The sequence below is a fragment of the Histomonas meleagridis genome (assembly GCF_020186115.1).
Source record: "Histomonas meleagridis strain 2922-C6/04-10x chromosome Unknown contig_68, whole genome shotgun sequence".
NCBI classification, from domain to species: domain Eukaryota; phylum Parabasalia; order Tritrichomonadida; family Dientamoebidae; genus Histomonas; species Histomonas meleagridis.
Genome location: NW_027150909.1, coordinates 737,660 through 751,996, shown reverse-complemented (window position 1 = coordinate 751,996; position 14,337 = coordinate 737,660). Strand labels below are relative to the sequence as shown.

General features: G+C 28.4%; 5 protein-coding genes across 5 annotated transcripts; 1 reads left to right on the top strand and 4 right to left on the bottom strand.

Annotated features, from left to right (window-relative positions):
* Positions 1 to 334: 334 nt before the first annotated feature.
* Positions 335 to 898, bottom strand: GO595_008584 (stress-induced protein; the record flags this gene model as incomplete). Its single annotated transcript, XM_067922174.1, has 1 exon — positions 335 to 898. One exon carries the CDS (start codon positions 896 to 898, stop codon positions 335 to 337), a length of 564 nt encoding a protein of 187 aa, XP_067771350.1.
* Positions 899 to 1,538: 640 nt separating this feature from the next.
* On the bottom strand, positions 1,539 to 3,185 carry GO595_008583 (cell division cycle protein 48; the record flags this gene model as incomplete). The annotated part of the gene is made up of 1 exon (XM_067922173.1): positions 1,539 to 3,185. One exon carries the CDS (start codon positions 3,183 to 3,185, stop codon positions 1,539 to 1,541), a length of 1,647 nt encoding a protein of 548 aa, XP_067771349.1.
* A 3,276-nt stretch (positions 3,186 to 6,461) lies between these two features.
* On the top strand, positions 6,462 to 7,646 carry GO595_008582 (Kelch motif family protein; the record flags this gene model as incomplete). Its single annotated transcript, XM_067922172.1, has 1 exon — positions 6,462 to 7,646. One exon carries the CDS (start codon positions 6,462 to 6,464, stop codon positions 7,644 to 7,646), a length of 1,185 nt encoding a protein of 394 aa, XP_067771348.1.
* Positions 7,647 to 8,059: 413 nt separating this feature from the next.
* GO595_008581 (ras-like protein 1) lies at positions 8,060 to 8,560 on the bottom strand (the record flags this gene model as incomplete). Its single annotated transcript, XM_067922171.1, has 1 exon — positions 8,060 to 8,560. One exon carries the CDS (start codon positions 8,558 to 8,560, stop codon positions 8,060 to 8,062), a length of 501 nt encoding a protein of 166 aa, XP_067771347.1.
* Positions 8,561 to 13,589: 5,029 nt separating this feature from the next.
* GO595_008580 (small GTP-binding protein) lies at positions 13,590 to 14,168 on the bottom strand (the record flags this gene model as incomplete). Its single annotated transcript, XM_067922170.1, has 1 exon — positions 13,590 to 14,168. The coding sequence occupies one exon, from the start codon at positions 14,166 to 14,168 to the stop codon at positions 13,590 to 13,592; it is 579 nt and encodes a 192-aa protein (XP_067771346.1).
* Positions 14,169 to 14,337: the final 169 nt, after the last annotated feature.

The following is a 14,337-nucleotide window of genomic DNA, read 5'->3' as shown; positions in this document are numbered from 1 at the left end:
TTGATTATAGATTTATAATATAGCACATATACATATTAATTATGTGCTATTAATTTTTTGATATATTTATTATAAAAAAATTGAAAATATGATCAATATCACATGATAATCATATTTTTTTTCAATGAATGATGTATAAAGTTTAAGCATAGAATCAATTGTTATTGTATAAAATAAATTTATTATTGATTTAAAATTAAAGAATTCATTGGAAATTATTAAAATATTTATTAATATGATATCATATTTCAAGTGTTACAAGTGTGAAACATTGTACATATAAATGTGTATAGTAAGCATTTTTGTTTCTAAGTACTTGATTTTAGGATGCATCTTAAAAATCGATTTTTATTTGTGCATACATTCTATCGAAATATTTCTCTTTTTGCATATCTTCTTTGATATGTTGACTTAGTGCTAACATTCCTTTTACTAAACCACGATCATTATAACTACGATTCATTGGTACGATTGCCCATTCATTATTATTATATCTAAACATTGTAAATACCCAAATAGAAGTATATAAACCTTTTCTCCTTCCATCGAATGACATTAATTCGAAATCATCTTTTGCATCATAAACCCTAAAGAAACAGCCCATAGAACCATTAAGTTTTTTATTGAAGACTTCGGATATTCCGAATGTTAAACAAAATACTTCTGGAGGTATTTGATTAAGTTTTACAATGGAATAAGCCTCTTTATTAAATCTTCCAGTCTCATCATTAGCGAGTTTTACTGCACCATTTGACTTCGATAGTTTTTGTGTATCAATTATTTCAATACACTTAAAATTGGCGTCATATGCAATATACCCTAATTCAAAGCTAAGCCCATTTTTTGAATCTAACATTTGTTGTGCAAAAATATGTATTTTTTCGGGTACAGGTCTCATGAAAAATTTAACCGCAGTTTGAAGTGGAAATGGTTCATCAACATTCAAATTAACACGAGGAAATGTTTTTTGGTCGGTTTTATTTTTGATAACTAAAGGCTTAACTGCTAATGTAAAGAATAATATACTCTTAATGAACAAAGAATTTAATGAAACACATTTTTCAAGGTAGAAATGGTTAATACAATTTTTTTGGTTGAAGTTCTCAATCTCATTATCTACGTAGTTAGAATAATGAATAAGATTTTCAACACTTAGCATGTCACTTCCACTGAATGAATATAAGCTTTGGAAATGAAGAACTGGTGGCACTTTATTTTCTTTGTTAAGTCCAATACATGTCAATTTAACATTTCCAGTATAATTGGTATTCAATGTGATGACTGGAACATACATTAATTGTTCGGAGTTCGGATAATGTATTTGCAGTTTGAAATTGGTGTCCATCCACGGTCATCACCATTTTGATCATTTGGAACCATTCGACAACATCTACGATCATATACATCAAATACAATTGCTGCTAATTTGGAAACATTTTTTTGCTCTGGTGGAATTGGTGGATCATATTCAAGATACAAAAATATTTTTAAAATTCCGATTTTAAAAAAATAATAAAATTAAATATTTACAAAGAAAATTATTTCGCAAAAGGATTTCTTAGCTTCACACTTTCCGCATTATTTGTTTTTTCTTTTTGCTTCGACGAGCTATATTCCATTTTTTCTTCTTTATTTTTTGTTTCTTTCCTTTTTGGCATGAATTTTGCTTTTGCATTTATAGGTTCTTCTTCTTCAAATGGATTAGTGAATTCTTTTTTATGATTATTTTTTCTTTTTTCTTCTGAATACAAATAATTATTTAACTCGATTTTCAGTTTTTTCTCTGTGATGATAGGCTTTATCTTTTTGCCATATTTATCCCAGAATTCTGGATATAAGTCAATTGTTTCTTTTTGCTTTTTCTTCTTCTTTTCGCTTCTTTCTGAAATTGTGAGCGGCTCAATTGAAATCCTTTGAATTTCTTTGATGCTGTAAGAGCTTTCACTTTTTCTGTGCTTTTGAATGACTTCTGAAATCGAGTTCAAAAGAAGTTTGCGAAGTTGCATTTCAATTTGTGCGCCATTTAAGCCTTCTGTTTGTTCAACAACATCATTTATTTGCGACACATCGTCAAATGGTATTTTGCGATGGAAAAGTCGTATGATCTCAAAACGATCTTGTTCATTTGGAAGATTGATTTCGATTTTGAAATCAAAATATGGTTTAAGAGAATTCCCAAGTCGCTTCTCATCACGCGATGTAGCAATGATTACAACGCCTGCTTCATATCGTAAGCGTTTGATGGCTGAGATAATTGATCCTGAAAGTCTTGGATCAGATTCTCCATTTTTTGAAATATCAATAGATGAAATGATATCAATGTCATCAAAAAATATAACAGATGGTTGGTTTCGAATACAATTTCGAATAGATCTTAATAAATGTGAAATAGCTTTTTCAGTTGTCATCGTATATAGTGTAAAGCATTCAATTCTTGTGAACGATAGAGGAAGCTCATTTTCGATTGCTGAGCCGAGTAATGTCTTCCCAATACCTGATGGGCCTGTAACCAAAACGCTTTTAATCTGAGGAATGTCCATTGTAGAAAAGAGGTTTGGATGAAGAAGTGGGATTTCAATGACTTGCCGAAGTTGAAGAATTTGTTGACTTAGTCCTCCAATATCATCATAACTAATGCCACTGAAACTTGGTGAATCTTTACGATTAACAGGGGTATTTCTACATGCAATTATTTCTTGTTGATCAATTATTGATATATCTGCTGGTTGAACAATAACAGCTTTAAACTCTATAACTCTGTTTGCCATTTGAACAGGAATTACTTGATTCTTCTTGATTGGAATATTCAATAAATTAATTGATGAATTAAATAATATGTTTGCATATGTACCACTTATGTTTTGAATTGTGTCTTCAATTGGTGAAAAAACAACACAGTTTGCAATGGGACAATGACGGTGTGCTTTTATTTTAACAATATTGCCAAGTTTACATTTAAGATTAACTCTTAATACTCTGCTCATTTGAATAAAACCATATGGACACTGTTCCTCAGAAGCAAAGCATGGTGCATAAATTGTTTCTCCGTCTTCTGATTTGATTTCAATAATGGTTCCGTTTTTAATTTGAAGTTCACCCATTTTGTAACAATTGACATAAACTTGATAAGCGTCAGGAAATGGAAGTCGATCTATGATTAATGTATTTGTTTCTTCAAAAGACATTGGGTTTTATGCAGCGCATTTGACAAACTTTGTTCGCAAGATATTTTTGTATCAAGTAAAAAGAAACTACAAACACCAAGTTATCCTTCATTTAAAAATGTTTTTATAAATTTAAAAGTTTTTAAAAAAGATTTGCATTTCGCAAATGTATTATTACAAAAATTTTCTCAAAAAATCAATAATTAAATAATTGTGTTTTTGTTTAGATAAAGCACTTCTATGATTCTTTTTATCTGTTTTTACTAATGTAAAATATTTTAGTTTGATTCATGTTCAAAAGGAAAAATGAAATTTTCGTTTTCACATTCAATCTTTATGTCAAATGGTAAAGATTTTTCTTCTCCTTCGGAAGGGATATATTTTAAATCTACAACAATCACCGAAATATTGTCTCCACTCAATAAATAATATGCAGTATTTCTCATATCGTATGCAAATTCCTTCGGATTATTTGATTTTATAGCAATGCCTTTAATAACTTCTTCTGTTGCTACATCGAAAACTCCATCACAACCTAATAAAAGCCATTTATCATTTTCATCAATAATTATTTCATTAATACTTGGTTCTGATGATATTCCTTTTACCTTAAAATCACCTATTGATCTTGATACACCTAAAATTCCTTGTGTTCTTCCAGATATTACATAACTTCCACAATCACGAATTCTTGTAAATTCATCTCTGTTATTTGGTTTATGGTCAATTGTTCTAAAACTAATTGAGCCATCCTCTTTTATAATGACAATACGTGCATCACCAAGGTGTGCTGTGATTATTTTGTTTTCTTTTTTGAGAGCAATTGCAACCGTTGAACCGTCGTTTATATTGAATTTTGGAAGATTTTCATTGATTTTTTCAATGCATTTTACCAGAAAATCCGTTGAAAAAGTTCCATATTGAGTTGCAAGTTTTACAAAACGAAATGCACCAAATGTTGAAGCTTTAGCTCCTCCATGCCCATCAAAAATAGCAAAAGCCGAAATCCCATCTTTAATATTTTCACGAACTACTATTGCATCTTCCATTCTATCTCTAATACCACACATTTCAGAAAATCCACTTCCATTTGTTGAAGATATTAATTTAACATTTGGGCTTATAAATATATCATTTTGATTTGTCATTAATTCATGAACCATAGGAACATCATCAATCGGATATATAACATTTGTTGAATCAAGATCAAGAATTATTAACTTTGGAAATTGAGCTTTTGTTATGCATTTACTAAAATTAATATTATGTGAAATTTTTAAGCTTTTTAATGATTTGCTTGCAAATGATTTTGGAATCTTTTGTATGTGATTATATGAAAGATCAAGATCTATAAGATCATTCAATATTAAATTTTTTGGTATTGATTTAATTTGATTCATAGATACATCAATGATTTGGATCGAAAAAGGAACTATCGGAAAATCTAATAATTTATTCTTCGATAAGTATAATTTTTTAAGGTTAGGAATTAATGGAATTGTTTGTAAATTGTTCCCAAAAGCAACTAATTCTGTTAATTTATTACAATCTGTAATATTATATGGAAGTTCTGATATATCACAATATGATATTAAAAGTCTCTGAATAGAATGAGGAAGATCAAAGATTAAACTAGATAAAGGATTTCCTGATATATTAAATACTTCTATATTAGAATAACAAAGATTATCTGAAATTTTGGATATTTTATTTTCATGTATTAAAATTGTTTTTAGCTTTGTAAGTGTTATTAATTGATCTGGAATTTTTTCAATTTGATTAAAAGATATATCAAGAAATTTAATATGTGAATAAAGTTCAATATTTCCTAATGAAGTAATTTTATTATGTGCAAATGAAACTTCTTCTATTTTATTTTCTTCTAAGATTGGTATTGCCTCTAAAAAATTATTAAAAAAGAAACATCTTTTTAGTTTAGGAATTTTGCATTTTTTTATTTGGATTAATTTGTTTGAATGTAATGAAAGCATTGTAATTGATAATGGAAGCGTAGGGAGTATTTCAATCAAGTTTTCTGATAGTTCAAGAATTTTTAATTCTTCATAATTTTTTAACTCTTCTGGAATCCTTATAATTTGATTATGTTTCATTGAGATCTCACTAATTGTTTTTGGAAAATGTGGAAAATCAATTAAAAAATTATAAGAAGCTTCAAGTATCCTTAATTTGGGTGTACATTTTGCTAAATCTGGAAGTTTTGTAAGTTTGTTTCTTCCGATATCTAAAAACGTTAAATTGGGTAAAGATATATTTGGTGATATTTCTTCAATATCATTTAAATTTAAAGATAGCTTTGAAAGGTTAAAAAAACTCGATTCGAATTTTTTTAATTTATTCCAGTTTAAGTTAATGTTGATAACATTTTCAGGAACACGTGGGAAATTTTGAAAAAGATTCTGACTTAAATTTATTAATTTTAATGATTTCATTGTTAAATTTAACTCAGAAAATTTATTCCCATTCAATAAAAGTTGCTTTAGTTTAGTACATTTGTTTATATATGGACTTAATGAATTAATGCCATTATTTGCTAGATTAATAGAAATTATTTTTGGAAAAAAATTTCCTGATTTAAGTATCTTAATGCTCTCATCATGTATTTCACCATGATTTGTGCATTCTATAATAATCCCATTCTTAGTTACTTCAATAAATTCTTGTATAGGATCAAGTGCTTTATTATTAATTGATGGTATTGAACCCATTGCAAAATTTACATAAGTTTTTCCAAAAAATTTAATTTCTTGAAAGACTTTTCAATACACCATAAAAATTTTATACAAAAAAAGAAAATAGCTCCTAGTAAATGTCTTTTAATTTATTTGTAAAAAATAAAATCTGTTATTCATATTTAAATACATTTATAAATAAAAGACCTAACTTAAACCTGATCATTCTGAATTATAAAATAAAATATGTCTTTTACTTACACCAAATTATTTTAAGGTGCTTAACAATCAAACTTTAACTTATCAAATATTAATTAATTTATGAACCATGGTATTAATATCAATAATAAAAACACCACCAATTATTGCATTTTAAAGATTTCTTTCCAGAAGATCGAAAAATTAATTAGATATAAAAATAAGTGTATACTGAGGGCATTTAACATAAAAGTGGAGCTAAGCTTAAAAATCATTAAATAATCATATGTAATGGGATCATTTTTATTGTAAAGTCAGAATTTCGCAAATGGAACGAATAACTGTTTTCTGACAGCAGTTATTTGAACTTTGCGTAGAAATTTAATAACTTTACATCTTCAGAAAAACAATGGGAAATGGAGAAAGTGCTGAATTTGGAGAAAATCCAAAGGAGCAAAAGGAAGTTCCCGATGACGCAAAAATATCACGAGGTTACTTCAAAATGGATGATGCAGAAATTGATTTATTTAATGAAGACGATGAACTTGATTTCGATAATGGACGCTCAATCATTCAAAATGACATATTAAAGATGCCATTTATCGGAATTTGGTCTATGAGATCTAGTTCAGGTAAAGTCCCGCCTCCTAGAACAGGTCATTTTACTGCATATTCACAAGAAATGCATATGTGTTTTATTGGCTATGGAAAAATAGGAAAAGGTGAATACACTAATGACGTATGGGCCCTTAACGTAGATACATTTAAATGGTCTAAACTCAAGCTCAGTGGTGATGTAATATCACCTCGAAAAGGATCATTTGCAACAATGATGGGACAATACATAGTTGTTTACGGAGGCGTAACAATTGATGGTAAAAGAGGTGATTTACATACAATTGATGTCACAACAGGAGAAATAATTATTGCCCAGACATCAGGTGAGAAACCTGCAGTTCGACGTGATGGTTGTATTGCAATATACAAGCGAAAATTATTTGTATGGGGTGAAAACAAATATAATTGTTTAAGCATTTTAGATTTTGATACAATGAAATGGAAATCTTCTTCTTCAAAAATTCGATATAACAAAGGATGTTCATATGCAGTCGGTCATAATTCCATATTTCTTTATGGAGGTAGTACTAGCACTGACCTCATAATTGTTGACTTAAAAAACGAGTCAATAGTAAAGTCGCCAACATCAAAACCGCGACCCGCCCCAACCATCGTTAAAGCAGGAGCCGTTTATGCGAACGGTTATATATTTTACATCGGCGGATTATCCGAAACTCGGGTTACAATGATGTTTGGTTGTTCCATTGCAACTTGCAAATGGTTTGTTTTTTATATAGCGCCAGATGGTGAAACAACATCAACATCTGATGGAAGAATAACTGGCGATGGTCTTTTTTTACTTCCTTCAATTTATGGATTTTCAGCAATTTATGTCGAGCATAAGAGAGAAATTCATGCATTCTTAGGACATCCTTTAATGAAACGACCAATAATACATACACTAACACTGGATGGTGCTTTTTGTTATTTGAACATGAAAGATGATATGATATCAATGCTAAATTTCAAGAAATAATTTGTTATAATTAAAAATTAATTGTTTAAATTTTAAAATCAAATTTTCACAAGCGAAGGAAATAATGAAATTGTTGAAAAACTTAAGTTGGAAATTAAGAATGAGAAAGAGGGAAATAAGAGAATGGAAACGATCATTGACGAGTTGCGCAATGAAAATGAGAAATTAAAAACAACGAATACAGAATGGAAAGGAATAGAAGCATTTTTTGAAATTTTTACTTCTTTTTAACAGAATGTAAGTAAATATATTTGTTTTATTGATATTATTTTATTTAGTTTGGTCATCAAAGTTCCATGCAGAAAAATAATGGAGATCAATGACTAAGAGGAAGTTAAAAACGTAACTTTTATGATAAAAATTTGTTTTTTATGAAGATTGTTGATTAATTTTATCAAAGAATCGCAGAATTTTCATTGGACATTGCATACTTCTTTGCGTTTTGCGAGTTTAGGAACTTTAGGTTCATCTTCAATTCCGTTATATTTGAGATATTCTTTTACAGCTGTTTCGAAAAGTTCAATGACTCCCTGTCCTGTCTTAGCAGATGCCTCAACATATTGAACTCCCAATTGTTCTGCAAGTGCTTTTCCTTCTTCACTTTTAATAATACGTTCATTTTCTAAGTCAATTTTATTTGCACACATAACACATGGAAAATGATCACTGTCTTTGTATCTACAAATTTCATTATAAATATCATTGATTAATTCAAAAGAACCATGATCATTAACTGAATAAACGAGAACAAAACAATCACAACTTCTAACAAATTGAGGACGTAGGTAATTACATTCCATTCCAGGTATATTTAAAAGATTTAATGTGTACTGTTTGTTATTAAATGTAATGTTTTTCTTGTAACAATTGCCAGCTTTTGATTCATATTCATCACTAAACTTGTCTTGAACCATACGCAATATCAAATAGAATTTTCCAACACAATCCCCACCAAAAAATGCTATTTTGATTGTTTCCGTTGGTTCGTTCATGAAATTTGTAAAATTTTCAAATTTAGCATTGAATTTTAAACAGGAGGATCAACTCTTTTTTAAATGAAAATATCTCCTTTTATTATGATTTATTTTACTTTTATATAGCTTGCTTAGAATGAAGTTACCAAGTATAATATTATATTAATATCAAAAGTCTTTTTATTTTCACTTTTTTGAGAAAAAATTTTGAAATGCTTTTCCATTCAGACATGGGCAACGTTAATTTTTTTGATTGGTATTTCCACTTTTCAACGTTGGGCGTGCGAAAAACGTAACGAAGGCCCGTTACGTTTTTTTTAACGTTGAGAAAAGTGACGTTTTTTTCGTTTACGTTTTTTTTAACGTTAAATAGCTGCGTTAACGTTGCAATTAACGTTAAATTCCTTCGTTACGTTTTTTGTAACTTAAAAAACCGTCGTGCGATAGACGTCACTTTCCTCAACGTTGAGAAAAGTGACGTATCGGCAAGATGATCGTCTGACAGTCAAACGAAGGGAACGATCAATAACCGTACGTTGATGAAAAAAAACGAAACATTCAAAAAGTTATACATATCAATATTGATGTTTAAGATCAGTATTATTTGCTCAAAGTACATTTATTTTGAATCACATTTCGTTTTAAATAAAAATATTTAATAAAGATTGTTTATTATTCTTCTTACATTGAAATATATGCTATTATGATTGATATTGAATCGATCATAATAGGATCATCGCATTCCCACAAGATCTCTATTATCTCATTCATCTTATTTTTATACCCTAATAAATTAATTTTTGAATATATGCAAAAAACCAAAAATTTGATTAAATGACAATTCCACTTATAATGTCTATATGCGAAATCTTGATAAATCAAATAATCTAATAAAATATCCAAACTTCTATGATTTAATTCAAGCTTCGGAGGATCAATAAAATATTCCATAAGAATTAAATCACAATCTTTTGAAACATATAAAAATATATAATATTTTGAGTTGTTGAAAAATCGTCATTGTTAACAAAAAATTGAAGAATTATTAATATTTGATGTTGATTAAAATTCATTTCTTTGGAATTTATATTGCGAAAATATAAGAAAACCCAATCGATCAGTTCATAATCTTTTTTTTTAATGTTTCAATGATATATATAAATTCAATAATTTTTTTTCTTCGAGAAAACATTTTGAAATTAATAAATTTAATGTATCTTGGATAATTGTAGAAATTGATATTAATGTATTGATATCCAAATTCTTAAATATATTTTTGATAATTGTTGAAGATATACATGTTTCACTTTCATGAATTTTTTGTAAATATGTAATTGCATTATTTAATTCTGGATAAATTATTTCGTCTGTTTCTACTTCTTCATCTTCTTCCTTTTCTTTAACATCTAACTTAAATTTTCGAGCCTTATTCATACAAAAACCTTTATATTGACATGGTCATTAAAATGAAATAATTTAGCGGCAAAACTTGGTCTATAAAAATTAGCGGTAAAATTAAGCGCCAATAACCGATAATCAAGATAAAAAAATCAATTATAATATTATTTTGGTTGTATAATTATCAAAATTTGCTTGAATTTGAGAAACGCTTCCCTAATGTTTGGAGCAAATTATAAAAAAGATCGCAAAAAATCAATGGATGAATACTTTTCTGATATATCTCTTGATCATTTTGTTGATCCCCCAAGGCCAAAACTTTCAAATAATTATAGAATAATCAAATTCATGCAATTGACTAATAATTCTTCTATTTTAGTTCCAATGATAGCCGATAATGAAGGTAATATTAAATTTATATTATTTTATTGCGTAAAATGCGATAAATGGTATAAAATAACAACAACAATTGCGAACATATTTACCCATTTAGAAAAAAAACATAAGATAATTAATGATGATAAATCAAATTCAAATAACCAAATTGTTGAAAATAATAAAAAGAATAATATGGAAAATACTATCAAAGATATTATATTTCATCTTAAATCTTTTCTAATACTGAATGGATATTCTTTTTCGGACATCGAAGATGAGAACTTGAATTCAATTTGTAATTCAAGATCAAGATCTTCACTAGTAAGGACAGTAGAAAAATTATCTAATTTAACACGGCAAAAAATAAAATCAATCCTGGAAAATGCTTCAATCATATCATTGGCTGTTGACGAATGGAGGGACAGAATGAAAAGGAGATATCTTGGCGTCACTGCAACAGCTATAATAGATAGACAATATCGCATTTTCAGTTTAGCACACAGGCCAATGATGCAAGCGCATTGTTCAGCAGAAATAATCAAAAAACATTTAATGGAAATACTAGTTGAATATAACATAAATAATTGTATAAAATGTGCAGTTACTGATAATGGTGGTGCAGTTCCTGCAGCAATTAATGATGAGCCGAACGATATTAATAATTTGAAGATCAATAGATTTCCTTGCATTTGTCATTTAATTAATTTATATGCAAAAACATTTCATATTTTAATGAAAAATGATTTGGATGAATTTTTGCGTGTAAAAAATTTATTTGACACGCTATGTTTTATTGCATATTTGGAGAATGTATACAGTCGAATTAAAAAAATCGCGAGCTATACTGAAATTCGATGGTCATCATTATTCAATATGTTAAATGATTTATTAATGTTGAACAAACATATAATTAAATATAATGAATTAAACCAAATCACTAAAATCAAAGAAGTATTCTGGGAAAATTTGATTCATTGGCATAAAATTTATGAAGTTTTTATAAAATGTTTTAGACTGGTAGAGACAAATGAATTTGGAGCAATTTCGAAAACATTAACATGTCTAAGAAGAATTCAGCAATCTTTGAGAAGTTTACCGAAAAGATTTTCAGGGGTTAGAAATATATAATAAAATTCAAAGTAATTGGTAAACTTATGCTGAACAATGGACCCCAATTCTCCACATTTGTTGCAGATTGAATCCATCCATTAAACATTCAATAATTTTAACGCAAAACGAAATTGAACTTGCAGACAGCCAAATAAAAAAAATGCTTTTTTGGAAATTAAAAGCAATGAAGAAGGAAACAAACGAAATTGTTAGAATTGAAAATGATGATTTTGATTTCATGGTAGATAACAATGAAACAATTGATGATATATTTCAAGAATATTTGATTTCTCTAAGTTCTATTAAAAAAGAAGAAAATTTCTACGATTACTGGACAAGATAAATAGAAACGAACTGGAATCCACTCGCAAAAATAGCTTTTGATTATCTTTCAATTCCATCGTCTTCTGCTACAGCAGAAAGACAATTTTCGATAACAGGAAAAAGCCTTGGTCTTAATAGACTTAAAACTAGTAAAGATCACATAGAAGATTCAGTAATAATTTTAATGAATTCTTCGATTGCACGTCCAATACTTGAAAGTATGACTAAACAATAATTGAAAAAATTATTTTATTTCAATATTTAATTAATTTCATAACCACTGAAATCTATATTAATAATAAAAAATAATGATAACTTTGTTAAGATGATGCAAGAAACGAGTTTGAGTTGTATTTGATTAATTCATTTTTCCATCATATTGAACCCCCACTTTTTTTGCGTGTAATCAGCCGGAAAAATATTTCATGTATTGCAATACTATTATTTTAAACTGAAAAAACGACTTTTTTATAGAAATGTGAAGATAGGGTTTTCCCGCTGATAAATTTATCAGAAAATCATTAAACTTTTAATTTATACTTATTTCAGAGTAATGTTTAAGTTTTGCAATATTTCAAATGTACTTTTTTGATTCACTTTAAGTTTCGTGAAATAATGTCATGACATTCCGAAATATGTTTCTTCGACTGGTAATTTTTGCTTTGTTACATAAAAATATTCGCATAATGTTAATTGATGTGTGTTGTTGATTTCAATTGTATGCAATATCCCATGAAGTAACGGGAACCCAACCAAAAAAGGCCGAAATTTGAATTGATCGGATATGATCGTTATATTCAAAGATACCATGGAATCAACATGTTGATTGCATTCCACCAATTATAAATGAAGTCAATAAATTTCCATCGCGTGTTATTATAATTTATTTTAAATGTATTATATATTTTATGACACTTTTTGAACGAATTATTTATTTCATCTAACTTTTTGAATGTTTCGTTTTTTTTTCATCAACGTACGGTTATTGATCGTTCCCTTCGTTTAACTGTCAGACGATCATCTTGCCGATACGTCACTTTTCTCAACGTTGAGGAAAGTGACGTCTATCGCACGACGGTTTTTTATAGTTACAAAAAACGTAAACGAAAAAAACGTCACTTTTTTCAACGTTAAAAAAAACGTAATGAGCCTTCGTTACGTTTTTTGCACGACCAAGGTTATTTTCGTTACGTTTTTTTAACGTTGCCCAAGTCTGTTTTTATTTTTCAAATATTATCAGTAGTGTGCTCAAGTACGTAATGTGTGCAATTATTACAAATATTAAAAAATAGAAATAATATTTCTACTCTTGCGGTAGCATAAAGAGCTTTCAGAAATCAAAAAAACATTAATTTTCATTACATTTTGAATAGAGAATGCAAAAACGTCACTTTTATATGACAACAACTTTTTGTGATAATAACCGCTCCGATGGAGTTTTGTGGTCACTTTTTTAAAAAATGTGTTTCCATTTTTTCGCATACGTTCTTGCCATATTCTTAGAATTTCAGGTGGCAATCGAAGAGTTTAAATTTTTATTAACATTTTATTTTATTATTCAACCATTAACATAAAATATTCTTTTTGGTTTTTGGCCAAAATTAAAATTAAGTTTGTTACGATTTCTTCACGATAAAATTTCAAATAAAGTTAAGAAATTCAGATCGGAGTTTCATAAAAAGTGGATTTTCTTAGTTATCGTTTTCAGAGGAAAAATTAATGCTTTTTAATATTCATTTTATGAAAAGTACTATTATATTTAGCAGCAACCTCCTCGGTTTTCTTCATTCTGCGCTTGTGGTTGCTTTTGTATCATAACAGGATCTTCTTTTCTTGTTTGAACTAAATGTGAAATAACTGAGTTAAATAACTCATTTATATTCTTCCCTGTTTTTGCGGATGTTATAAAGAAATCAAATCCATTAGATTTTGCATATTTTTCCATTGTTTCATTTGAAACGACTTTATTATCCAAATCATCTTTGTTAGCAACAATAGCAACATATGCTGGTGATGGAACAGTTGCATGGAAAGATTCATACCAATTGGATACAGCATTAGCTGAATCTTGGTCAGTTTGATCATAAACAATAATTGCAGCAACAGCATCACGATAGTAAATTGGACCCAAGCTTTTGTATCTTTCCATTCCCGCAGTATCCCAAATCTGAAGCTCTACTTCTTGACCTTCAAACGTTGTACGATATGGCACATATCCAGCTCCAATTGTTGCCTGATATTCTTCCTCAAAATGAGAGTATTGAATCTGGTTTGTGATAGCTGTTTTTCCAACGGCAACTGATCCAATTATTACAATTTTGAACTCAAGAAAAGGCATTATTAAAACTATCGATAATGCTGTATGACTATCGACTTTTTGTAAACCTCACAGAAAAAACAGTTTTTTAAAAATCTCTTTCGTTCAATAATTGAATGAAATTCAGATAGGAATGTGGGTTTTCTAGCTGTCGGCAATGTGGTGTTTCCCACAATTTTTCTTCCTACAT